At 40.6% G+C, this 27,938-nt stretch overlaps 2 protein-coding genes across 13 annotated transcripts in view; one reads left to right on the top strand and one right to left on the bottom strand.

Moving 5' to 3' along the window:
- The window catches only part of SUPT3H (SPT3 homolog, SAGA and STAGA complex component), a 532,460-nt gene extending 530,183 nt beyond the window's left edge, over positions 1-2,277 (bottom strand). For 2 of the 6 annotated variants that reach the window (XR_002521342.2, XR_004184558.1), the window contains exon 1: positions 1,188-1,722. Coding sequence is in view for 1 of the 6 variants with exons in the window: in XM_017957909.3 (XP_017813398.1) it covers positions 1,188-1,214 (27 nt within the window). In the remaining 5 variants the exon portion in view is untranslated. Of the gene's footprint in view, positions 1-1,187; positions 1,723-1,999 lie in introns of those variants that run through there. The other 4 variants (XM_021936735.2, XM_021936736.2, XM_017957910.2 and 1 more) reach the window with 3 other exon arrangements.
- RUNX2 (RUNX family transcription factor 2) overlaps positions 1-27,938 on the top strand; it is a 335,124-nt gene that overhangs the window by 47,136 nt on the left and 260,050 nt on the right. Inside the window, exon 1 of one of the 7 annotated variants that reach the window (XM_021936732.2) lies at positions 7,205-7,278. The exons of the other annotated variants lie outside the window; for them this stretch is intronic. The gene's annotated coding sequence lies outside the window, so the exon portion shown is untranslated. Of the gene's footprint in view, positions 1-7,204; positions 7,279-27,938 lie in introns of those variants that run through there. 7 annotated transcript variants of the gene reach the window in all.

Genomic DNA, 27,938 nt, shown 5'->3' on the forward strand with positions numbered 1-27,938 from the left:
TACCGCTACCTATGAAGGTTGTTTGTTCTTTTAGTTTTATTTTCATATTTGACTTTATATAGACTTACTTAAAAAAAAAGATGCACATATTTCAAGGAAAGCAATTTTGTGAAACATCTATTACCTAATTTCACTTATCTCTCCAAAAGACTTGGATAACCACAAAACTAGTTCTAAAATGTCCTAATGCTCAAGAGTTATAATTTTTCAAATAGCTTTATTACACGAAAGGTTAAAAAAGAAAAAAAACTTGAATAAAAGAGCTGGAAACTTCTCACTGAAAACCAACCAAAGTAGTAAAAGATAAAAACCAAAAATCACAAAATAGTACCATAATGTTTAAAGAAAACTCCAGTTAATACTGTCATAGCTCTTTGGATCTGGCATTACCCGTATAACCTAGGAGACAAAAGAACGTTTTGCTTTGATTTGTCAAGATGTAAATAAGTACTAACAGACTCAAGGTCTGAACTGCAGTATTTGAATGAAAGGCATTATTTGAATAGAATTACAATTCCCTAAGCCAATAAATGTTCCAAAGAGCTGGCTTCTCTGATTTAAAACTCAACCATATCAAGACTCGGAAGGACTCTCAACATCTAAACTGTAGACCTGTGCTGCCCAATGCAGTAGCCACCACTAGCCACACGTTGGTATTTAAACGTAAATCAATGTATTTATTAATTTACGAAACAAATTAAAAATTAACTTCCTCAGTGACACTTATCATATTTCAAGTGCTGAAGAGCCACTGTGCCTAGGCTACCACTAGTGCCTAAAGGCACAGATTATGGAACATCTCCATCAAGGCAGAAACTGCTACTGAAAAGTGCAGCCTAGACTTAGGCACACTTCGCTCCAATGTCCCGAATATCCTGAGATAAGAAACTTTCAATAGCACAATGAAGTGCATTCCATTCTAGAAAAGTACTCTCACGAACTGTTCCTCATAGTCAAATTCAGCCTCTATGAAACATTCACCAGAAATTCCCCAAGTTCTGTCCTTCAAGTAAATCTTTGCAGGGCGAATTTAATTCCTCTTCCAAAGTCTGCCCTTCACATATATTAAGACCCCAGGTCCTCTCCTTCCAAATACATATATAAATATACACACTATACATACATATATACACATATATACACACACACATTTCTTTCTACCGAAATAATTTAACATTTCTATTAACCTCGTGGAGAAATGCCAATTTATCCATGTGTACAGTAATAACATGTCCAGGATCGTCTGAGTGTCAAATATTACATATCACTGTCTTCATAACTTCACTCTCACTTGTGAGACCAAATGTCCTCATTCTCTGAGAAGATAAGGTCACAGTCATTCTGAACTCCTAAAATATGGAGAGCAAAAGCACAGCTAAAATGTACTGAGCAGCACCTGGCGTTGTTCTAGGCGTTTAACGTGTATTTTCTCATATAACCCTGACAACTCTGAACTAGGCTATAAGATCGCCATTTTACAGACCAAAACAAGGCAAAGACAAGCTACATAATTTCCCCAGGGGCCACAGACGTGAGCTCACCCCAGAGAGAACACAGCGGATCTTCTCCTCTTTCTGGATGCTACACTCCCACTAACTACCTAACTCTTCTCTCGCCGTGCCATAAAGCAACAATTTCCCTCTCTAATGATTCCTCTGGCAACCCCCAACACTACCTAGACGACCCGCGCACCCCGCTTCTTAGCACAGCCCAATCCCCCTCACCCCACGCCCACCCGCCAACAGGGAGGAGTCGAGAGGCAACTCCACAATCGGCAGCGGAACCAGGGCGCTGCGCCCGGTCAGCGCCTCCCACAGCCGCCCTCCCTTCAACACTCCCGCGTAGACGCCGAAGACCCAGGCGGCCGCCCTAGAGCCGGGACCAGGGCGTGGCCGGCGCGGGGGCCCAGAGACGCTGGGATCTCCGCGCTGCGTCCCTCCCGGCTCTCGGACGTCTCCCCCGCCCGCACCCCCGCACCGCCCCCCGCACGCCCCACAACCTCTGCTTTAAGAACCCTTGTAGGCACGGCTGCGCTTCCCGCGAGGAGAATGTGGGGGGTGGAGATGGTGCGATTTCTGCTGCTGCGGCCTGGGACACGCTTGGAAAGGGGCGGGGTGGGGGGGCCGAGAGTGTGGAGTGTAAGAAAGGGAAAAGGTGACTCGGCTGTGTGACGGGGGAAGGGGGTGCAAGATGGCGTGAGCCCGACTCTCGGTGAGGCGGGGGTTGCGGAGACTGAGGAGTTAGCGATACGGACGCCCCCAGCACTGGCAGTGCGGGCGCATGCGCGCTCTGCCAGGTGGCGCGCGGTCTCTCAGCCCGGGCGAGCTACTTCCGCCACGCTCGCCGGGGGCGGGGCGTTGTGCGCGGGCGTCAGAGCCCGGAGAGGGCAGCGCTGAGCCACGCGGCGGCGCTTAGAGCTGGGGACGCTGGGAGCGGTGTGGGGATGATCTGAGATCGCTCAGGGTCTACAGGGTGCAGGCTTGAATTCTTTAGGAATTGGGCCCGAGAGGGATAGGATTTTTGACGGATTCGGTGACCGGCACTGGAAGTTGATTTTCAACTCCAGGGAAGAGATTCACCGTTGTAAGCTTCTTTCCAGGAATTGGAGTGAACGGGATTTTAGCGGGCTTGCGCGTTTAGAATGGTGAAGGGAAACGGAGAGGTCTGAACCCTCGCCGCAGGGCCGCAGTGCGGGCGTGTGGACATGGAACGCTTTCTGGGACGGCGAAACCGGCTCTTCCTCCGCTCCCGCGCGCCATCACTCCCTACCCTGACCTCGCACAGAATCTGTTTCATTAATCTGCAATTAATGTTTTTCCCCAACTCGTAACTAGACGCAGGCGTTCAACTACCATGTTTTGTTACTGAAAACTTGTTCTACTTGAAGGCTTTCTTTTTTTTTTTTTGGACGATTCTGTGTTTAGATTTTGGCCTGTTCCTCATTTTAAAATCTTGCACCCCCAGTATTGAACTGTACATCCTGTCCTGCCACATTTAATTGATACAGATGTAGTTCTTTAAATAATACAGTAGTCGTAAGACAATGCTTTCAGTCTTTCACTCTTTATATTATATGAAGTCTTATTTCTGTTTTAACTTTCTTATTGGTTGCTTAGAGAAGAAAACTGGTTATCCATGCTCACCTGCACACCTGTGACGTCAAATACTATAAAATACTGTATTTTATAGGGATTCAAGTATTAACCCTCACCAAGTCTTTTTAAGCATCACTGCTTCAGTTATTTTCTTGCCTATACATACTGTGAGTTCTGAAATAATCCCTTCCTCCTATTTGCTTAAATTGTTTAAAATAGCAACTTATTTAGTTATTTCCTCTGTGGATTGTAGTTGAGTCTGCTAATGTTGTGTTTATTCTCTTTAATCTCCCCAACGCTTCAATATTTTCCAAATACCTAAAATTCCAAAAGAATAAATATATTTAGGATGTGAGAGTTCAGCACAATGTGTAAATCAGGGATCAATTCATTGCTGAGCAAAGTGTGCAGTATAAGGGAAAGTAATAGCATCGTAATAACTTCTTACATTGGAAGACTGGTTGAAAAGCTATTTTGAGTACATTACCAAGAAATTAGTTAACAGAAGATTAAGGGAAAATTGGTGTTCATATCTAAAGAAACGTAAAAGTAGATCATTTCAATTAAAATTATGTTTAAAGTTGTCATGGAAGTTCCTGCACTGGAGTTTCACCTGCATCAGATGAGTACCTGTTTGACCCACTTTATCAGGATAGAATCCAGATCATCTTACTCTAGGATACTGGTGTCCAGCCTGCATAAAATCACACACAGGCCGGGTGCGGTGGCTCACGCCTGTAATCCTGGCACTTTGGAAGGCCAAGGCGGGCGGATCACAAGGTCAGGAGATCGAAACTATCCTGGCCAACATGGTGAAACCCTGTCTCTACTAAAAATACAAAAAATTATCCGGGCGTGCTGGCACACGCCTGTAGTCCCAGCTACTCGGGAGGCTGAGGCAGGAGAATCGCTTGAACCTGAGAGCCAGAGGTTGCAGTGAGCCGAGATCGTGCCACTGCACTCCAGCCTGGCAACAGAACTAGACTCTGTCTAAAAAAAAAAAAACCACAGACAACAAAAGTTAATGAGAGTGAGACATGGAGAAGGGAAACTGAGTTAAGGCATTGATACAGTAAGTTTAAAAATTTTGTTCTTAGGAAACTGAATTGTGCTGTTGGCAGAGATCTGAGTTTTAAAGTCACATGAGTTAACCAGGTTCCTAGCTCCTGGAATGTCTTAAAATCCATTTTTGAAAATCTGATTTAGCCACAATTTTGCTCATAGTTTGAGACCATTGCTATATACAAAGGGCCAAAAATATTTTTCCATTACATTCATATCAAGTATCCTAAACTATCAATGGTACTAGGGTATCTTGATTATAACAAAACTAGAACAGCAAAGCTGTTGCTAAAGTTAAGGTTTTGATGACTAACACCTCTCAGAAAAACAAGTGATTTCCAAGGCATCTGGGGAAAACTCATCAGGAGACGAAGTTAATTTATCACTCCACAAAAATGTCTCCATGACCTGGACAAAATTCTTAAAGACAAATGAAGCATTGTAAGTGTAGACTTTTACATTCCTCTGGCATGTAACATTCACATAGACTCACTAGTGCAAAGAGAAAGTGCATATATCTAAGTAAAAGTGCTCATGGGCATCTTAAAATGATTAGATAGTAAGCCCACATTCTCAAAAGAACAGCAGAAGTCATGGCTAATATGGAACCATCTCTCTGATTCCATGGAAGTCATTTCTTTTTATTATTATTTTTTGAGACAGAGTCTCACTCTGTCACCCAAGCTGGAGTGCAGTGGCCCTATCTCGGCTCACTACAACCTCCACCTCCCCAATTCAAACGATTCTCCTGCCTCAGCCTCCTGAGTAGCTGGGATTACAGATGTGCGCCACCATGCCCAGTTAATTTTTGTATTTTTAGTGGAGACGGGGTTTCACCACGTTGGTCAGGCTGGTCTCAAACTCCTGACCTTGTGATCTGCCTGCCTCGGCCTTCCAAAGTGCTGGGATTACAGGCATGAGCCACTGCGCCTGGCCAGAAGTGGTTTCTTCTCATGTGGATGCCACAGTAACAGTTCAGGTGACCTGGAAATTCTTTGTCGTTTTGAGATTCATAACTCTTACTTGTTAGGATACTTGTGGGGCCTTTTTATTTTCTATCAATTATTTCATCCTTTGCTATATTTGCCTTCTATTTTTAATGCTTAAGTTGTCACCATGAAAATAAACTGGGGTAGACTGCATATTGTTTAGAACTGTATATTGCAATTGTTGCTAGATTCGTTTTTTGATGTTCAGAACTGTTTTCCAATTGCATTCTCAAAAGTATCTTGTTTTACGTTTAGAGCAAGTCATTCTGACCAAAAAGATTACTCAGCCCGGTAGTACCTGAGCAAGTCACTTAACATCACTGGACTCCAGTTTTTTATCTGTAGAATGAGATGATAGAACCAAATAAACTAAAACCTTACAGCCCTGAAATTCTATGTTCCTTCAAAATGGGAATAGCCAAAGGATGGATCCTAAAGTTGTGCAGAATAATTTCAGCGTTTGTGCTACAAAAATTACAAAAGTATTCAGGGCTTTCTTTTTTTTTTTTTTTTTTTTCTTTTGAAATGGGGTTTCCCTCTCTGTTGCCCAGACTGGAGTACAGTCATGCAATCATAGCTCACTGTAGCCTCAACCTTCTGGGCTCAAACAATCCTTCCACCTCAGCCTCCTCAGTAGCTGGGACTACAGGCATGTGCCACTACACTCAGCTAATTTTTTAAATTTTGTGTATATATGGGGGATCTCCCTAAGTTGCCCAGGCTGGTCTCAAACTCCTAAGCTCAAGAGATCCTCCTGCCTCAGCCTCCCAAAGTGCTGGGATTACAGGATTGAGCTGCCATGCCCTGCTTGATGTTACACATTTCAAAAGAGAAACCAACATGAAAAGATGTATCAGATATGCTGATGCACTGCAGGGGGTGGGGGTGTCACAAAATTATTGATGTGTAATCAAATTGGCTTCCCCTACCTTCCAATTCCATTCATAAGGAAAAGCAGTACAATGATTTGAAAAGAAATGTTAAAAAAAAAATTATACAGTACCAGGTAGCTTGTAGAACTGTAATCATGATCATCCTCTTAGGGACCTGTCATTGTAGATTTCACAGTCCAGGGTCTTTTAAAATTAGTGCTTGGCTGTTGAAAAAATGATTATGTTTTTGAGAGTCAGAATGGTAAGGGAACCATGGAATACCAGCATTCCAAAGACCCTTTGAGCTCTTCAGGCACATGAAAACTTAGTTGTTCCCATTCTCATGGAATCCAATATGTAATACTCTTGTACTGGAATCAGACAACTTTTACATTTCAACAGATTGTTGTGGGCCTACTATGTACCTGACAGTATTCTCGAAGCTGCAGATATAGCAGTGAACAAAACAGAAAAAAACCTATGCCATCATCAAACTCACATGCCTAGTAGGAGTTAGACAATAAAAATAAATACCTAAAATAAATACCTAAATTATATAGTATGTTAGAAGGTCATGAGTGTTATCAGAAAAGTTTATATGGGAATGAACGTGGAATGAGACCAAGCACAGGAGGAAAGGGGAAGATGTAATTTTTAAATTGGGCAGTTGAAGCAGGACCCACTGAGAAAGTAGTATTTGAAGAATGACTTGAAAGTGAAGGAGATACCTGCACATATCTGAAGAAAGAGCATTCCAGACTACGAGAACAATTTGCGAACCCTAGGGTGAGGACAGGTCTGGTAATTTGAAGCAACAGCCAGGAGGCCACTGTAGCTAAAGAAGAGTAACCCAGAAAGAAAATCATGTGATATGAGGTCAGAGAAGCACTAGGCCAGATGGTGAAAGGCCGTGTGTGTCTGACACTGAGAGGCTATTGGCAGAAGATTGACTTTGTAAGATTTAGGCTTTATATTGGTTACCTTGGCTCCCAGGTTGAAAATAGTCTGTAGAGTGACAGGTCCTGTTGCAGTAACCCAGGCAAGAGATAATGGTAGCTTGTACTAGGGTTGTTACAGTAGAGGCCTTAAGACATGGTTGGGTTCTGGGTATATTGTAAACCAATATGATTTGTTAACACATTGGATTTTGGATTCTAGAGAAAGAGGAATCAAGGATGAACAACTTTGTTCTGAGCAACTGGAAAAATGGATTTGCCTACATTCGCTGAGATGGGGAAGATTGGGGTTGGAGTATACTGGGTAGGTACAAGAGATCAGGAATGCAGTTTGGGGAATAAGTACATAATTAAACATGATGTTTGTATTATCTTTAATGTTTTGCCATCAAAAATAAATAAGTTCTGGAATGGGCACAGTGGCTTACGCCTATAATTCCAGCACTTTGGGAGGCCAAGGCAGGTGGATCATTTGAGGCCAGTTCGAGACCAGCCTGGCCAACATGATGAAACCTCGTCTCTACAAAAAAACACATTAAAAATCAGCCAGATGGGGTGGCGGTGGCACACGCCTGTAATCCCAGCTGCCAGCTACTGGGAGGCTGAGGCAGGAGAATCGCTTGAAGCCAGGAGGCAGAGGTTGCAGTGAGCCAAGATAGTGCCACCGCACTCCAGCCTAGACAACAAAGTGAGAAAGTTCTTAAGGAAATGAAGTTTGAATTTGTAACATTTTATAATAATTAAATTAATTTCTAATCTTGCTCATGTAATAAAGTTCCATTTAGACCTATCCAATGTATGTCAAGGAATACCTTTAAGAAAGTTTGAGAAAAGCTAAACATCCACTTGTTTTAAAAAATAAAAATAAAAAAATTTTTGGTCTATCAGTCCTCGAAAGTAGGGAATAAAGTTAAGACGAGTATACAGAAACATCCAGTTCTCCAAAGTATTTTCACTGAAACTGAATCTATTTCAGCGAATTATTCAAATAACTGCCTTCTTTTTCTATTACTCATGGAAATAGGACCAAAAGTTATTTGGTGCCATATGAAATAAATGACAGTGTGGCTAACGCAACCTGCTATTCCTACTTCACATTCTGAAGTTGGATGCAACAAACCTATTTTGACTAAGTAATGCTCAGATCATTTGTTAAATAGTAATCAGGGAACTGTACCAACAGGTTTCACCAAGTTACTTTGTTTTTATTTTTAGCTTTTTACCGAGGCAGCATAAGCTGTATTTCCCTCTTACCAGAATATATTTAAAACCATTTCTTTAACTCAGTCAGGTATAGTGTAAAAAATAAGGGCTTTAGTGCCACTTTAGCCATAAGGCTGGGCAAGTTATTCAACTGAAAATAAGTGTCCTCCAGTGTAAAATAAGGATAGGAATACCTAATGTAGGAAGGTTGATCAGGATTTAAATGGGAAGTTCCTGACACATTGAAAATATTTAACAATTTGTAGTTATTATTGTTTTCCGGCGGGGGAGTGGTTGGTTGGTTGGTTGGTTTTTTTAGACAGAGTTTCGCTCCGTTGCCCAGGCTGAGTGCAATGTCATGATCTCAGCTCACTGCAACCTCTGTATCCTGTGTTCAAGCTATTCTCATGTCTCAGCCTCCTGACTAGCTGGGACTACAGGCATGCACCACCACACCCGGCTAATTTTTGTATTTTTTGTAGATACAGTGTTTTGTTATGTTGGCCAGGCTGGTCTTGAACTCCTGGCCTCAAGTGATCCTCCCACCTTGGCCTCCCAAAGTGCTGGGATTACAGGTGTAAGCCACTGTGCCTGGCCAGTTTTCTAGTTTTTATTTTAATTAGTTATTGAGTGATTTTATAATGTTTATATTTTTAATGTGTTAGACATGGGACTATTAAACACAAAATCTTATCTCAGGTATTAGATATTAGGGTGTCTTTTTTTTTTTTCCTTTTGTTTTTAAAGACAGGGTCTCACTCTGTCTCCCAGACTGGAGTGCAGTGGCACTATCATAGCTTACTGTAACTTCAAACTTGGGGGCTCAACCAGTCCTCCCGCCTGAGGCTACAGATGCACACCACCATACCCAGTTAATTTTTTTTTTAAATGTTTATGGAGATAGGGTCTCACTATGCTTCCCAAGCTGATCTCAAACTCCTGGCCTCACGTCTTCTTCCGGCCTCAGCATCCAAATTGCTGGGACTACAGGCATGAACCACTATGCCCAGCCTATTTTTTCTTAATTCAGTAAACTTATGTAAATGTGACAATTATGCTTTTAACAAACATTTACTGAGGATATAGTAAGTACACTATTAGTCATTGTTAGACATTGGGAATATAAGATAAATAACAGAATCTCTGCCCTCAAAAAGACTTCTTACTGGTGAATTTAGGAGAGGCAAAGGTATATATACAAGGAAGAGCAAAGGTACTATGATAATATGTAACCTGGGTATCAGCTGGGATCTCCCTGGATTTTAAGCCCTCAGTTAGGATTGGTTTGAACCTCCATTCCACCTCATTTGCAAGTCCAATGCCCAACCCAAGATTTCTTCTTATTTCTGGGGAGCTAATGTTCTCACTGACCCGCTCTGGCTCTGAACATCCCCTTATGGTAAACTAGTGTGTTTCATGGATGAGCTGCCATCTGTCCTTATTCCACAAACATCCACTCAGATGTAGAACTTAGCCCTGTTCCTAGGTTTCACCCAAAAGCATTTTCACAAAGCTCTGTGTGGGCACAGCAGATTTACTAAGGTTATGAAATGATGAAAGGTAGTTAACATCACAGAAACACAACTTAAAAGTACTGTAAATTTCTAGTCTTAAAAGTGGGCCAGGTGTGGTGGCTCACACCTATAATCCCAACACTTTGGGAGCCCAAGGTGGGTAGATCACTTGAGGTCAGGAGTTCAAGACCAACCTGGTCAATATGGCCTGACCCCGTCTCTAATAAAAATACAGAAATCAGCTGGGCGTGGTCGTGCATGCCTGTAATCCCAGCTACTCAGCAGGCTGAGGCAGGAGAATCACTTGAACCTGGGAGGCGGAGGTTGTATTGAGCGAAGATCGCACCACTGCACTCCAGTCTTGGTGAAAAAGCACTCCTGCCACAATGTCGTGCTTCTCCACAATGCTCCTTTTTCTTCTTTCTACTCAGTCCTCTGCTCTTCCTCACCCACAAATTCTTATTTGTTTTTAATATTAAGTAGTTTCTTTTTTTCTTAGATTCCAGCAGGCTCCAGTCTTTGAGGGCTTACTGGCCACCCAGCAGTTTATTAGTGCGTTTTCTTTTCTTTTTTTTTTTTTTTGTGAGACGGAGTTTCACTCTTGTTGCCCAGGCTGGAGTGCAATGGCACGATATCGGCACACCGCAACCCCTGCCTCCCAGGTTCAAGCGATTCTCCTGCCTCAGCCTCCCGAGTAGCTGGGATTATAGGCATGTGCCACCACGCCCGGCTAATTTTGCATTTTTAGTAGAGATGGAGATTCTCCATATTGGTCAGGCTGGTCTCAAACTGCCGACCTCAGGTGATCCGCCAGCCTCAGCCTCCCAAAGTGATTACAAGCGTGAGCCACTGCGCCCAGCCTATTAGTGCATTTTCTCAAAGAAATTGGAGATCATTTCCTTCAAAACTATCTGCTCTAATACAAATTATCTTACCTCCATATGTATAGATTGTAGCAGGGACACAATTAGGGAGTAGTCATTTGAGGCCACTAAGTGTTGACTGGAGCAGAGAAAGATGTCAAGGAAGACAACCTCTCTGAACCTCAGTTGCCTTCAAGGTCTTGTGATGAGGATTACATGGAAATGTACGCGAAGTGCCTTGCACATGATAAGCTCTTAATAAATGTTGATTTTTTTGTTATTATTGTCGTTACTATTGAGAAGATGACTCATCACTCAGCCTTGAAAAGTAAATGATAGTTAACAAAATGAGGAAGGATAATTTCGGCAGAGGGAGCCGTATTAGCAAAGTCAGAGTGTGTTGGAGGAAACTGCAAGTTGTCCAGCGTGATGAGATCATAGGGTATGAGAAGGAAAGCTAGAAATTTGACAGGAGCCAGATCAAATAAAGTCTTAGGCATTATGTTTGGGCTTTATCTAATAAAAGATGGTGAGCCTTGGAAGAATTTTTTTAATGCAATGACATGGTTAAATTTGCCTTTTAGTTGACAGTAATGTGCAAGACAGGTTGGAAGGGTGAAAAATTGGAAGGAGCTAACAGTTCAGAAAGAAGCGATATAGGCTAGAGTTAAGTCAATGGAGTAGGAAACAATAGAAGATAGTAGGAGAAATGCTAAAGAAGTAGAATTTTATATGACTTGGGTACTCGTATGACATGAGGATAGAAGTAAGGAAAAGAAGGAACTTAAGTATCATTCCAAGGTTTCTTGACTTACTGAGTGGATGGTAGTACCATTTATGAAGACAAGGAATACTAAAATGGTAGTTTTGGACGTATGTTTGAGGTGACCGTACAAATCTCAGTGGCTATGACAAGCAGCAAACTGTAATATTCAGGCAGACTAGTCAAGATAGAAGCTAGAATAAAGTCTGTAGTTCAAGAGAGTGGATGGACATTTAGGTTTAGGAACCAGAAGTACACAGCACTCATGATTCCACACACCTAAGTCACATGTAACACACAGCTCGGTTCCTAGATTCGGCCTAGAAACATTCTTGCAAGAATCTGTGTGGGTGCAGCGGAAGCCAAAGGAGAAAATGAAATGCCCAAGACAGTGTATAAAACAATGAGAAGTGAGTCAAACATCAAATCCTAAATACCCACATTCAATGCTTCTAGTTCCCAGATCTAAATATCCACATACTCTCCTGATCTCCAGACTGTATTCTACCTTCTATCTGCACCACTCTGCCTGAATATTCCAGTTGTGCTACTGGTTATAGCCACTGGGATTTTATACTGTTACCTTAAACACAGTCAATGGGAGGAGGAGAGGAAGAGTCAACAAGGAACACTGAGAAGTTGGTTAGTGGTGTCACAGAAACCAGGAGAGCAGAGTTTCAAAGAGGCATATTAATGATGCTAAAATGAGAATCAGGATTAACTGGACTTGCCAGTTGAAGGTAACCTTTGGCAAAACAGAGTGGTAGGAATAGAAGCTTGGTTATAGTGACTTGGAAAGTCCTATAAGTTCCTTATTCTTCCCAAGAACTTGGCCTGTGAAAGAGAAAGAGTAGCTGGAGAAATATTCAGGGCCATGAGATAGATTTTCAAGATCAAAAGACTTGAGGTTGTTTACAGGCTTTCGAGACGAAGCTGGTAAAGAGGGAAGGTTTGAACACTTGGGATAGAAGAAGGCTAACGACAAAATCACGATGATGCACAGACCGAATTAAACCCTAGAAAAGAGCCCAGAAAGTGGGATGAGTCTTAAATTAGAAAAGAGACAGATCGGAAAAAAGAAGTAAGAATTTGAAGCAGACCATACCTGATGATCCCAGTCTTTTTCAGTAATGTATGAAAGCAACTATTTTGCTGAAAAAGTGAGGATGACAGGGTAAGTCCTGTATGGGGTGATACAGTTTTGTTGCTACACTGTGAGGAACGGGACAGAGATAATCAAAGGCTTGTTAAATTGCAGCTAGCCCAGAGCATAGAGCAGTGGCTCTAAAACTGTACTCGCAGCATCTGCTTCTTGTTAGAAACGAACATTTGGGCCCCACCCCAAACCTGCAGAATCAGATACTCTGGGGTGCGGAGTTCAGCAATCTACCTTAACAAGTTGCCCAGGTGATTTTGAAGTAAGTTAATGTTTGAGAACAACTTGCACTAGAGCATCTATAGAATTTGTGACTCCTCCAACTAGCAAGCAATGATGAAGCACAAACTACGCTACTCAGCCACATTCTAGTCATTTTTGGTAATATTTTTCATATTACAAATATATTTATTTGGAACAATATTCTTAAAGACTTTTAAAACTCTACTGGTTTCTCTCTAGAAATGGGTGTCATACAAGATTTAAAAATCTAAACCAAGAGATTTTTTTCTTCCAGGTTTTACAAAGCAAATACTATCAAAAAAAAATTGCTTCTCTACTCTCATTTTACATTTATAATAGAGAAATAATAAAATTGTTCACAGCATCAGAAATATTCAGTGACTCCCCCTATATAGCAGTTCTCAAATTATGCTCCAGCACTGGTGTCATCCCATTCTAACCAAATAATGGCAGTCATTTCTCAGTTCATGGGGAAGGAGTTTATGAACTGAATTTCTCAATTTTAAATTATCCTCCAACAAATGTTTCTTCAACCTTTGGCTTCTACTACTACTTCTCTTGCAGCAAGTGCTAACTGATGACCAAGTAAGTGAACAAATAGTAAATGAATATTAATGAAACTTGAAGTTAGCCAGTCATACTTAGTTCAATAGTTCCTTTTTAATAGAACACGTTTATGACTGTGATTTTTATATTGCATACCAATAATAAAGTCATTTTCTACTATTATTGTCCCAATAATCTTGCCATTGTTCAAATATTTGGAACCTAACTGGAAACTACTTTCACGATCTGGGAGATATCCTTTTGGACATCCTAAACAATGAAACAGCTAACAGACTGCTGGTCTAGAAAGATCATAAAGACTTATTTTTCAGCTAAATATGTGCGTGGGTGATCAAGGTGATTTAACCAGGTATGCCTTGCTTAAAGAAATATGGCATTATATGTAGAAATCCGTATTTGTAAACCATAGATGGACATACAGATGACAGTGGGACATTCTCCAATTACTTACAATTAAGACTAAGCTCTGAACGTTAATTTGTACGATAAGTAAATAATGGATCACTGTAGAGATATAGTTCCAAGACAGCAAGCCTTAATTATAACCTGATTAAAATATGATATAAATGAGAAGAGAGGTTAGTCAGAAAGCATAGAAAGAGCAGAATTAGAATATATTGGCAGGCCGGGCATGGTGGCTCATGCCTGTAATCTGGCACTTTGGGAGGCTGAGGTGGGCATATCACTTAAGACCAGGAATTAGAGACCAGCCTGGCCAACATGGTGAAACCGTGTCTCTACTAAAAACACAAAAATTAGTCAGGTATGGTGGCGCACACCTGTAATCCCAGCTACAGCTACTTGGGAGGTTGAAGCACAAGAATGGCTTGAACCCGGGAGATGGGTGTTGCAGTGAGCTGAGATTGCACCACTGCCCTCCAGCCTGGGCCACAGAGGAAGACTCTGTCCAAACAAAACAAAACAAAACAAAAAAGTTATTTCACATTCCAATACTGTGGAGGTAAAAGAGGAAAAGATAAATAGGTCAGGCTATGAGGGTCTTAGTATTATTTAAAAATTCAAATTATATAGGTAACTCTCCTTATCCTGATTCTGTTGTGACCAAGCAACCTTCAGATTCTTTGGCTTCCATGAGTAGTATTTGGCTTCTCAGTAATGTGATAATAATGTCAATGATAATGTCAATAACTCAGCACTTTGTTTTTTATGCTGGATCTCTTATGAGTTGAGTCAGCTCTGGAACAGCAATATGTTGTCTGGTGAGGGTTAAGGGGGTCAAACCCCAAACCCAAACTCCACTCTAAGAGGTTCAGGCAGTCCTCCTTGGCAGCACCCCAACCTGGAAACCTGCCTTTCTTCTGAACAACTACAGGAAACAGATAAATTATCGTGTGCTTTTTCACCTCATAAAAGGATCGTTTGCTTTATGAAAATGTTTTAAAACATTGGGAACTTAAATAAGATGAGAAACTGAGAAGTGACTTTTGAGTTTTCAGAAGTTTAATGTTGACATAACTGGTATTGATGGTGTGGTGAGGGTATGATGTGCATGTATTGAACAGATCACTCATTTGAGGTTAGCAGTGAAAAGAAGGAAGGGAACAAGATGGAAGGTGAAAGGGCAATTGGGTAATTGAAAAGAGTTTTGGTTGTTATTTTCCCCCATGAGAAAGAAACTAGGTCAGAAAAAAAGAGAAAGGCCAATGGAATTGGCCATAGAGATACGAACATCACAGGATAGAAGTGGGATAACTGGGAATATAGGCTCCCTAAAAAGATTGGGTTTGCGGGGCAAGGGAGTACATTTCCTTCGAGGAAAACTCCTTCAAAATTACTCAGAAATACAGTACTTCCTTTAAATACATAACTTACTATTATAGAATGGCCTTAGACTCTCTTTCCTCTGATCAAATATCTCTCAAATTTTATTTATTTACAAAATATTAATGAAGTGCCTCTCATAATTAAAAGAGGAAGAAAGATGTGATCCTTGTCCTAGAGAAGCTTATAGTCTAACAGCAAAAAATGGACTTCTAAACAAATCATTGCATGTCTTGTATAGGTACAAGATTCTATGTGATATGGTTTGGATGTTTATCCACTCCAAATCTCATTTTGAAATGTGATTCCCAATGTTGGAGGTGGGGCCTGGTTGAAGGTGACTAGATTATGGGGGCAGATCCCTCATGAATGGCTTAGCACCATTCCCTTGGTAAAAGTGAGCTCTTGCTGTTAGTTTACATGAGATTCTGTTGTTTAAAAGAGTCTGAGACCTTCCCCTTGCTCTCTTCCTCCCACTCTCGCCCCGTGATGTGCCTGCACCTGCTTCACCCTTCATCATGATTATAAGCTTTCTAGGCAGATATTGGTACCATGATTACTTGCACAGCCTGAAGAACCATGAACCAATTAAACTTTTTTTCTTTATAAATTACCCAGCCTCAGGTATTTCTTTACAGCAATGCTAAAATGGCCTAACACATTGTATTAGTCTGTTTTCACACTGCTGTAAAGAACTGCCTGAGACTGGGTAATTTATAAAGGAAGGAGGTTTAATTGACTCACAGTTCAGCATGACTGGGGAGGCCTCAGGAAACTTACAGTCATGGTGGAAAGCGAAGGCGAAGCAAGGCACCTTCTTCACAAGGCAGCAGGAAAGAGAAGTGCCAAACAAAGGGGAAAGAACCCCTGATAAAACCATCAGATCTTGTTAGAACCCACTCACTATCATGAGAACAGCATGGGGGAAACCGCCCCACAATTCAATTACCTCTACCTGGTCTCTCACTTGACATGTGGGGATTATGGGGATGCAATTCAAGATGAGATTTGGGTGGGGACACAAAGCCTAACTGTATCACACACCATGGAAGCATAGAGGAGATTAGTTTTGCTTTTTAAATATTCAAATAATGCTTCAAAACTATTTAATCCATTTCACTGGTGGCTCATCTCTTCACCAGTTTCCAATCCTCATCTGCAGGCTCTCATATATGTAGTCAGTCCTTTATACTTGTTTCCAATCGGTTAAACAAACATACATTTTATTTGCTTGTACAGTATAATAGAACTAGAGGGTCTAGGGAACTCAGAATTACATAATACATAATCCCTGCCTTCAAGAAATTTGCACTCCAATTGAGGTGTGCAAGCTAATAGAACTTTTTTTTTTTACTATTTATATTTAAATATAGGCTGCGCATAGTGTCTCATGCCTGTAATCCCAGCACTTTGAGAGGCCAAGGCAGGAGGATTGCTTGAGGCTGGGAGTTTGAGACCAGACTGGGCAACATTTTGTGCAACTCTGTCTCTACAAAAAAAATTTAAAAACTAGCCAGGTGTGGTGGCATCCACCTATATTCCTAGCTACTTGGGAAGCTGAGGCAGGAGGAATGCATGAGTCCAGGTTACAGAGAGCTGTGATCACACCACTGTACTCCAGTCTGGACAACAGAGTGAGATTCTGTCGCTAATAAAATAAAATAAATAAAAATAAATACACTTTTACTTCTTAAAGGGAAAACCAGTTAGGCTGTATAATCCCCATAATTGTGCCACATTTCCTAGACAGCAAAGACTTTAGGTGGGGAGGGTCAGAAGAAAAAGAAGGGAGACCAATAAATTTTAATGTTAATTTCTAGGTGTGGAAATTACCTAGAAAATGTCTAGATACACACACACACACACACACACACACACACACACACACACATTTATTCTGTTTGGTGTTCTCTGAGCTTCCTAGCTTAAGGTTCAGTGTCGCTCATTCATTTTGGAAAATTCTCAGCCATTATTACTGCAAATACTTCTTCTGTTGATTTCTTTCTTTCTTCCCCTTCTGTTATTCTCATTACAAGTATGTTATCCTTTGGTAAGTGGCCCACAGTTCTTGGATATTCTGTTCAGATTTTTTTGTTTCTACTGGCCTGTCTTCAGGCTCACAGATTCTTTGTCCATGTCACATCTTTTGATGAGCCCATCAAAGGCATTCTTTATTTCTGTTACGGTGTTTTTTACTTCTAGTATTTCCATTTGATTGTTTCCTAGGGTTTCTATCTGTTTATATTACCCATTTGTTCTCACATGGCATTCTTTTTTTCCTCAATTAACGCACTTAGCATATTAATCATAGTTATTTTATATCTCTAGTCTGATAATTTCAAAATCTGTGCTATATCTGAGTCTGGTTCTGATGCTTACTTTGTCTATTCGGACTGTATTTTTTGCTTCTTAGTATTTCTTGTAATTTTTTGTGGAAAGTCAGGTATGGTGTATTGGGTAAAAGGAACTGAGGGAGATAGGCCTTCACTGTGTGGTTTTATGTTTTTCTGGCTAGGAGTTAAGTTGTGCTTATTGTTTGCTGTAGCTGTGATGTCAGTGTCTAAAATGTACTATTGATATGTTCTTGCATTGCCATAAAGGAATATTTATAAAGAAAAGAGGTTTAATTGGCTCATAGTTCTGCAGGCTCTATAGGAAGTGTAGTGCCAGCATCCCCTTCTGGTGAGGGCGGCCTCAGGAAGATTACAACTATAGCAGAAAGGGAACAGGGAAACCAGTGCATAGCATGGAGACAGCAGGAGTAAGGTTGGGGTTGGGTAGGGGGTGCCACAGTCCTTTTTTTTTTGAGATGGAGTCTTACTCTGTAGCCCAGGCTGGAGTGCAGTGGCGCGATCTCAGCTCACTGTAACCTCCACCTCCCGGGTCCCAGTTCAAGCAATTCTCCTGCCTCAGCCTCCCAAGTACCTGGGATTACAGGCATGCACCACCATGCCCAGCTAATTTTTGTACTTTTAGTAGAGACGGGATTTCACCATGTTGTTCAGGCTGGTCTTGAACTCTTGACCTCGTGATCCGACCTCCTCAACCTCCCAAAGTGCTAGGATTACAGGTGTGAGCCACTACACCCGGCCACCACACTCTTAAACAAGCAGATCTCACATGAACTCAGAGTGAAAACTTACTCATTGTCATGAGGAAAGCACCAAGCCATTCATGAGGGATCCGCCCCCATGACCCAAACACCTCCCACCAAGCCCCACCTCTAACATTGAAATTTGGAGGGGACAAACATCCAAGCCATATCAAATGTCCTCTAGGGTCCTCGTTTTAGCCTCGCCTGTTGTCTTTGGGTTTCCCTAGAGACTCTGTTTAAATAGGATCTGAAGCTTACAGATCTTTTAGCTATGATCCTCGGTGAGTATAAAGGACCCTGACTGATGTGGTGGTAAAGTACAGGTGCAGAGGAAGTGTTCCATAATTTTATTGTTAGCTTTCAGTCTTTTAGTGACCCTGGCTCCCTGGGCTGTGAACTTCACAAGTGCTTCTCATCTTCTCCTCCTCCCGACACTGCCATCAAGTTAGATAGGAAGGCTAGTAGGGGCTGGGGTTATGTATTTCTCTTCCTCCATGTGGAATGCTGGAGAAGGTTGGAGTTGGGTATTTTCTTTCCCCCAGGTCAGCTAAACCCAGGTAAAACAGTTTGCCTTAAGGGCAGGCGTTTGTTAAGCAGAACAAAGTGCTCTGAGCATATTTCAAATGATTACTTTCCCCTCTTTCCACAGGAAGCTTGAGAGCATTTTTCCCTGATCTTTATCCCAAGAACCTAGTGGGACTCCTGGAGGTAAAACTCAGGAATGAGTGTGTGTGTTGGCGGGGGCAAGACTAGGGTTCCAGGAATTTTACTGTTGCTGTTTTTAATATCTCAAGCTAGTCCCCAAGCTTAGTCTCCAGTGATTAATGATACTTACCCTTTAACACTTACCCTTTAAGCGTTCCTACTAGGTTTCAGCCACACTCTGTTCCTGATAATCTGTGATTGTCTGTATTCAGTCTGTTTCTCCAGTGTTTGGGGCAGTGGTTTGTCCTGTGACCTCCACTCTCTGATGGAACTAAGAAGAATGGTTGGTTTTCAGTTTGCTCATTTTTTTTTCTTGTGAGAATGGAAGGGACAATTTTCAAGTTCTTTACATGTCACATTGGAAACTGGAAGTCCACTTCAGTCTCATACATAGAAATAATTGATGACTATTAGAATCTTAACATCTATCAGTTGAAGTCACGCTGGTAGTCAGTGGTAGAATGACACACTGTTTTATGCTCAAATCTGGTTCTTAAACCTCCTAGGTGTTGGGTTATTTTAGTTGAATTACTGAACCTATGTGAGCTCATATATCCTCATCTATAAAATGAGACCAATACAAATTCTTCCTAAAATGTAAGAAGAAAGAGTAAAATAAGAACATATAACAAAAAATTTAGGGGAAAATGTGTGACAAAAATTTAGCAAAAGAAGAGGCAATTTCTATGGTTCTTTACCTTACATTATAACCTATAAAAGTAAGCATTTCAAATGAGTCATACACTAACCAAAGACTTTTTTTTTTTTTGAGATAGGGTCTTGCTCTGTTGCCCAGGCTGGAGTAAAGTGGCACCATCTTGGCTCACTGCAACCTCCACTTCCTGGGTTCAAGCAATCGTGCCTCAGCCTCCCAAATAGCTGGGATTACAGGCATGTGCCACCACACCCAGCTAATTTTTTTGTATTTTTAGTAGAGAGGAGTTTCACCATATTGGCCAGGCTGGTCTCGAAGTCCTGGCCTCAAGTGATCCACCTGCCTTGGCTTCCCAAAGTGCTGGGATTATAGGCATGAACTACTGCACCAGCCTTAACCCAAAATATTTTCAACCCACTATATTAATTACTAAAAGATTATGAAAAGATTTCTTAATTGGGTAATTGCTTTAAAATAAAGACAGAGTTTAAATCTGAAGTGATATCACCTAGTGACAAGCAATTATAAAGCTTTAGTATGAAAAAAGTCTCCTAATAGACACCATAATATGCATCTGTCAAAATAAGCATTCTATAAAGTGGAAATAGATTCCATACTAATTCTCAGATATTACATAAAAATCTGAGAATTTTAGTCATATAATAATATTTTATAATTTTAAAACAATCATTGAGGTATAATTACATATCATATTTACTTATCATGAAATTGTCGTATAATTCAATGGCTTTAGTACATTTACTGAGATGTGTAACTATCACTATAATCCAGTTTTAGAAGGTTTGCATCATCCTAAAAGGATTGTTAATACCCATTTCATTTCTGCTCCCATGCCAGCCCTAGACAACCGCTAATCTACTTTCTAGAGTGCGGTGGCACTATTGTAGCTCACTGCATTCTTGGATTCCTGGACCCAAACCATCCTCCTGCCTCAGCTTCCCAAGTAGCTGGGACTACAGGCATGTGGTACCATGCCCAGCTGATTTTTAAATTCATTGTAGAGACAGGGTCTCACTATGTTGTTGCTCAGCCTGCTCTCAAATTCCTGGGCTCCAACGATCCTCTTGCTTTGATCTCCCAAAGTGCTGGGATTACAGGTGTAAACCACTGTACCCATCCCACTAATCTTCTTTCTGACTTTGGACATCTCATATAAATAGAATTATATAATATGTAGCCATTTGTATCTGGCATCTTTCACTTACTACAGCGTTTTCAACCTTCATCCGTTTTGTAATATGCATCAATCAGTATTTAATTCCTTTTATCACTGAATAGCAATATCCATTGAACAGATACAGTATATTTTATTTATTCATTCACCAGTTGATGGACATTTGGATCATTTCCACTTTCTGGCTATTATGAATAATGCTGCTATAAAAAATGCTTATACACACTTTGTCCAAGTTTTTGTGTAGATATGTGTGTAGTAGATATATGTTGTATATATGTTTTCATTTCTCTTGGGTATAAACCTAAGTAAGAGTAGAATTTCTGGGTCATTTGGTAAATTTATATTTAAAACTTTCTTCTTTTTTGATATGGAGTCTCACTCTGTTGCCCAGGCTGGAGTGCAGTGGCGCCATCTCGGCTCACTGCAAGCACCGTCTCCCAGGTTCATGCCATTCTCCTGCCTCAGCCTCCTGAGTAGCTGGGACTACAGGTGCGAACCACCACACCCAGCTAATTTTTTGTACTTTTAGTAGAGATGGGGTTTCGCCGTGTTGGCCAGGATGGTCTTGATCTCCTGACCTCGTGGTCCGCCCACCTCTGCCTCACAAAGTGCTGGGATTACAGGCGTAAGCCACCGCGCCCAGCATATATTTAAAACTTTTAAAAAGATCCAACTGTTTTCCAAAGTGGCAGTTTGGAAATGGTACCATTTACCATTCCCACCAATAATATTTCAGAGTTTCTGTGTCACAGTATCCTTGCTAACATTTGTTATTGTCTGAGTACAGCCATCCCAGTGGGTGTGAAATAATGTCTCATAATGTTTTAATTTGCGTTCGTCTAATGACTAGTGATGCCAGATTCGTGATACTTATGAGTATTTCAAAAACGGCATATTAGCCATTTTTATACCTTCTTTGGCAAAATGTCTATTCAAATCTTTTGCTAGTCATATAATATTTTAGGGGACCAAAATTAAAGAATTACTGATAAATTATTTCGATTGAATTTGATATTTTATGCAAGAATCACACATATATACTTAATATAGTTGGTGCAATTAATCATTTTTAAACTTATAACATTAAATATAAACAACACAATAGAATATCAATATTGACCTGAGGTCTTCGACTGAGGTCTTCGAGGCAGGGAGGATCCTATCTCATTTTAGTGTTCCCTGCGTGTGACATCGAACCTAGCATTGTGCCTAGATCATTTTGTGTGTTCAGTGGATGGTTTATACTCAGGTTTGGAAATCCAGTCTGTGTGAAGTTATTCTCTCCTTAGAACTTTACCAGTGGTTTTGTTGGCCTGCCTCTTTGGCTCTGGGACACATGGACATAGAACATAGTAATTAAGGGTGTAAACTATAGATTCAGATTGCCTTGGCTTCACTGCTTTCAGTGTGCACTTGGTAAAGTTTCTTAGCCTGTTTATTAGGCCCCAGGTTCCTCACCTATATTAACTGTACTTGCTGCTTAGAGTTGTACTGGGAGGTAGATGAGATGATTCACGAAGAGCTCTTAGCACAGTGCCTGATTACAGTAAGTGCTCAGTAAGCATGAGCTGTTATCATTGAAGTTGTTAAGAGTCTGGACAGTGAGACTTCAGCTTTGAGTCTGATTAAGAAAGAGGCAGTTTTGCTGTATTTTCTCCCCTCAATTGTTCCTTAAAATAGTTTTATATGTATAGGCTTTCTTTTGAAACCAATATACATAACAACATTAAAATGTTCAAAAGATATGTGAAGATTTTAAAGAAATTGGCAAGTACATACAATATGGTACCTTTATCACTAATCCTTCAATTTTAACAAATGTTACTTGACCACAGTCTAGCATCATTCATCCCCTGACTTATGTAGAACATTTTTTTCTGACTCACCTTAGATCTTTATCTTGAAGTCAATCAGTCCCTCAAAACAGTTCCTCTAAACTTCACTCTAGTTTGTCATCTACAGTTCCAACTTAGGGCTTTCCTCCTTGTGACATTAATAGCTATCTTTTAATAAGTGCCATGTGGCATGTGCTCTAATACAACTCATCTCTAATTATTACAACAATCTAGGAAAGTAGGTATTATTTGTCCCATTTTAGACATGAGGACTTTGAGACACACTGTGGCTATGTAATTTTCCCAAGTCACACACCTGGTAAATGAAGAGCCTATATTCAGTATAGTATCTATGTGACTCTCGAGGGCTGTGTTCTCTTGCAGAAAAGGTGTTTGAAGTTTTTGTTTACAAAAGCAAGCTGTAAAGAAATTTCTAATTAGGGATAAAAAAATCATTGAGCTACCTATGACAGTGAGTTTGAATTGCTGGGACTGAATTCGAAAAATTAGTGATATTATTCACATAAGTTTCTCTCCTCTTCTCTCCCATTTTTCTACTCCCCCTGACCCCAGTTTGTTTCCTTCTCTCTTCATCTGTATTTCTACTAATGAATAGTGTCAAGGTAGGAGCAGAAATGGAGCAAGATCAGCATTGGAGGCAGAGAGAATTGCCCATCTCCCAAAGTGGCTTCCTTTCCTCTTCCCCCTTTCCCTTTTTCATCTTCCTGTTTCTCTCTTCTTTCTCATTTCTTTCTTTCTTTTTTCTTTTATTTCTTTCCTCTTTCTTTTTCTTTCCTTTTTTTTTTTTTTTTTGAGATGGAGTCTTGCTCTGTCACCCAGGCTGGAGTGCAGTGGTGCGATCTTGGCTCACTGCAACCTCCACCTCCTGAGTTCAAGCGATTCTCCTGCCTCAGCCTCCTGAGTAGCTGAGATTACAGACATGCACCACCATGCCCAGCCAATTTTTGTATTTTAGTAGAGACGGGGTTTCACCATGTTGGTCAGGCTAGTCTCAAACTCCTGACCTCATGATCCGCACACCTTGGCCTCCCAAAGTGCTGGGACTACAGGTGTGAGCCATCTTCTCTCTCATTTCTCTGTCTCCCTGTTTCTTTCTTTCACTCTCCAAAGAAAGAAAGGAAGAAGAGAGGGAGGTAGGGAGAGAAGTGGGGAAAGAGAGAAAGGAAGAGAGGAAAGAAGAAAGGAAGGAAAGAAGGAAGGAAGGAAGGAAAAAAGGAAGGAAGGAAGAAAAAAAGAAGGAAGGAAGGAAGGAAAGAAGGAGGGAGGGAAGGAAGGAGGAAGGAAGGAAGGAAGGAAAGAAGGAAGGAAAGAAGGAAGGAAGGAAGGAAGGAAGGGGAGATAGAGGGAGGAAGGGAAATTAGAGAGGTGTGGGGGAAGGTGGAGAAAAGAGAGAAGAACCATAGGCAGTGGCTGGATCCTTTATGACAAGTTCGGGTTTTCTTTCCTGTCTTACTTGTTCCTTCCTTCCTGCCTTTTCCCCACCGCAAATATTGCCTCTAGTGATAGAACACCTCTAGTTCCAGTAAATGGTAACTGAGAAACGAAGTGGTAATTTACTTGTCAACTGGTATCTGCCTGTTCTTTAAATGATCTACATAAATGGGCTTAAATCCCTATTCACACCTTGTGCAAAATCTGATGCCCTTCCCAAGATTTCTCCAAATTCCTGAAAGTTTATAGTCTTGTGATCACCTCTAGTTCTAACTTCCTGACTCCAGTAAATTTGAGTTCTTTCCATTGTCTTATGTATTCTTTTATTTCAGTCTGTCTGCATCTATTTACACTTGGAACCCAGCCATTTCCCTTGATTTCTATTACTGAAAGACACTGTCTTCACAAAAACTCTCTGTGTGATGAGCTTTACCTAAGGTAAAGAGAAATGAAGAGGAATTACAGTGCAGCAAAACAAACAACATAAAATTGAATATAATATATTCCTATTTTTAAAATGCCTCCAGCCATATTGTTTGCACTTTACCTTGAAGTTCATTTTTTTTTTTTTAGAAAGATGAGTTGCTGAATAGATAGAGGTGGATAGATGTACAGATGTATGATAAGGCAAGTATAATAAAATATTAATGTAGAATCTAGGTGGTAAGTATGTGGGTGTTTGCTGTTAAAAAAAGCTTTCAGCTTTGCTATTTATTGGAAATTTTTCATAATAAGATATTGAGAAAAACAAAAAACAAAACCAAAAAATTTCTTCAGCCTGTCTGTCAAGTCATTCAGCCATCCATCCTACCCTCTCTCTTAAATTCTGGATTATTTTCCAGTGGGCAAACCCTGCCAAAATTTCTGTTCATTTCTAATGGAAAGTATGTTATCATTCTTTGTTATCTTCTACTAACCACAACCTCATTGCCTTCTCACCCAAGCTGCTTATGATCTCCTCCTAAACAAAGACTTCCTTAAGAATTCTTTAACAGCAAGAACATCTTACACATATTTATATACTCTTTAATCCATTTAGCAATGCCTTGTTCATAGGAGATACTAAACATACATATAAGGCTATATTGTACAGTAGAATTAACGAGGAGATATGAAGCCAAAAGAAGTTGGTTTAAGTCCTGGCTCTGTCACTAACTGTGACCTTGAACTAGCTGTATAACTTCTTTGAGTCCATTTCTAAGTCTTCTAATCCAGAAAAGAGGTATGATTTTAAAACAATGCCTACCTCACAGGGCTGCCATGAGAATAAAATTGGATAATGCAGGCTTTTAAAACTAAGACTAGTAATTGAATAATTGTATAATGAACAGAGGGCAAAGATTGTTTATGTGATTGGACTGTGTAACTAACTGTTGGGGCCCCTGCCTTTCTGGCTAATGGACAACAGGCATATAAATGCTAGTACATCTTCCTAATGTAGACGTTCAATCTCTTCCAATGGCCTCTCTTCTCCTACTCCAGCTGCAGCTCTAGTGGCAGTTCAGATGGTTCTAGAACTGCTACTTTCTGCAGTGCCCATTTGGCACAAACAAAACTCATGTATCCTTGTCAACCACTCAGTGGTAATGTTGAGACCCAAACTCTCTGTCTTCAGCTTTGGTTCCTAGTGTCTTGGGTTCTAGAGTTACTACTAGGATATCAAGAAACGTCCCATTCAATATCATGTTATACTGTAATGGATTAGATAATTCAAGGAAAGTGTTTGTTAATTATGCTGTTAGAGTGCATAATGGTATTTCACTGTGAATGTTCATTTACCTCTCCACAAATTTTCTTTGCCCATGTAAGAGTATGTTTGCCACTTCACTTTCTTAAAAATAATTTAAACTTTCTTACCTCTTTTAACTTATCTGCTTCTTTAGCTGAAGCTAATATAAGTGGGAATTTTAAAACAATGATTCCCTTAGCAACTGGCAAATTTTGCAAATTGCCTCATGCCGTTCAGAGTTACAAAAACCATATACCACAAGTTGCATTATGAAAGATCGGTTAAAATCAGGATGTCTTCCAAAGCAAGCCATTTGAAATAACATTAAAACAAAAGAATACAAATTATTTTAAAGAGCCCTGAAATGTTTTCACCCAAGTTGGGTAAATACATATTAATTTTATTTATCTCTCAACAAATATTTTAGGAATTTTCATAGAGCTTCCTATAAAATGCCAAAAGATAATAATCAGTTCTATAAAGCATTAACAAAATCTTGTCTTTGATAAATCAATACTTAAATATCACCTGGGCACAGTGGCTCACACCTGTAATCCCAGCACTTTGGGAGGCTGAGGCAGGAGGATTGCTTGAGGCTGGGAGTTCAAGACCAGCCTGAGCAACATAGAGAGCCTCTGTCTACAAAAATTAAGACAAAAAAATAAGCCGGGCATGGCGGCATGCTCCTGTGGTCCCAGCGACTTTGGAGGCTGAGGTAGGAGAATTGTTTGAACCTGGGAAGTTAAGACTACAGTGAGCCATTGATCATGCCACTGCATTCCAGCCTGAGCTAAAAGACTCTGTCTCAACAGCCCCCACCCCCCTACCCCGCAAACAAACAAACACACTGAAATATCTATTTAATAGTCCTTTTTTGGAAAAACATAAACGTAGATTTAAAAAAAAAAAAAAAGAAAAAAACCCTTTATCACATATATAGCAAAACATTTTGGCAGATCTATACAGTTTAAAAAAGTGATCCATACTCAATGGAAATTTTTCTTCTTAAGGTTATAAAACACAAGGATGTGATTACAACAACCTTATAATAAAGATACAAGTTCCTTACATTAAATTTGTTATTGACATACAAAATAGGATTTAAGGATTTCTTTTATTTATCTTTAGCAGTTGGCAATGGGTTTAAGGTTTCTTCTTCCATACTTAATTGTTTAATTTTCCTTTTTTTTGTTTGTTTTTTGAGACCGAGTGTTGCTCTTGTAGCCCAGGCTAGAGTGCAATGGTGCATTCTCGGCTCACTGCAACCTCTGCCTCCTGGGTTCAAGCAATTCTCCTGCCTCAGCCTCCCGAGTAGCTGGGATTGTAGGCATGAGCCACCACGCCCGGCTAATTTTCTATTTTTAGTAGAGACCAGGTTTCTCCATGTTGGTCAGGCTGGTCTCGAACTCCCAACCTCAGGTGATCCACCCGCCTCAGCCTCCCAAAGTGCTGGCATTACAGGCATAAGCCAGCGTGCCTGCCCTGATTTTCCTTTTAATTAATATAGATGTGTTTAATCTAGCTGACCAGTGTTGGAGATGTAGTCTATTCAAGGAACTGGACCACCTCTGCCACTTTTGATCGTATCTTCATTTACTTGTATTCTAAGTAGTCTTTATTGAATGCCCACTATGTGTGAGTCACTGTTCTGGGTACCAAGAATTCGATAGTAAACAAAACAAACAAGCTCTCATGGAACTGACATTCTAATGTATGTGTGACTTGGGGGAAGAGGGAAGACAGAATATAAACAAACAGACATGTAAATATGTATGAAATGGTAAACTCTCAGATAAAGGAAGAAAAACAAAGCAGGGGAAGAACAGGGAGCCCGTTTGGGCCGGATGGTGTGTGGAGAGAAAATCGCTGTCTCACATACCTGATCTGGGGAAACTCACTGAGGTGACATTTAAAAAGATGAGGGAGTAGCCTGGGTGTAGTGGTCATGCCTGTAATCCCATCACTTCGGGAGGCCAAGGTGGGTGGATCACCTGAGGTCAGAAGTTCGAGACCAGCCTGACCAATATGGTGAAACCCTGCCTCTACTAAAAATACAAAAATTAGCCGGGCGTGGTGGCATGTGCCAGTAGTCCCAGTTACTAGGGAGGCTGAGACAGGTGAATTGCCTGGACCCAGGTGGCAGGGGTTGCAGTGAGCTGAGATCGTGCCACTGCACTCCAGCCTGGATGACAGAGCAAGACTCTG

Source organism: Papio anubis, chromosome 6 (genome assembly GCF_008728515.1).
Source record: "Papio anubis isolate 15944 chromosome 6, Panubis1.0, whole genome shotgun sequence".
NCBI classification, from domain to species: Eukaryota; Metazoa; Chordata; class Mammalia; order Primates; family Cercopithecidae; genus Papio; species Papio anubis.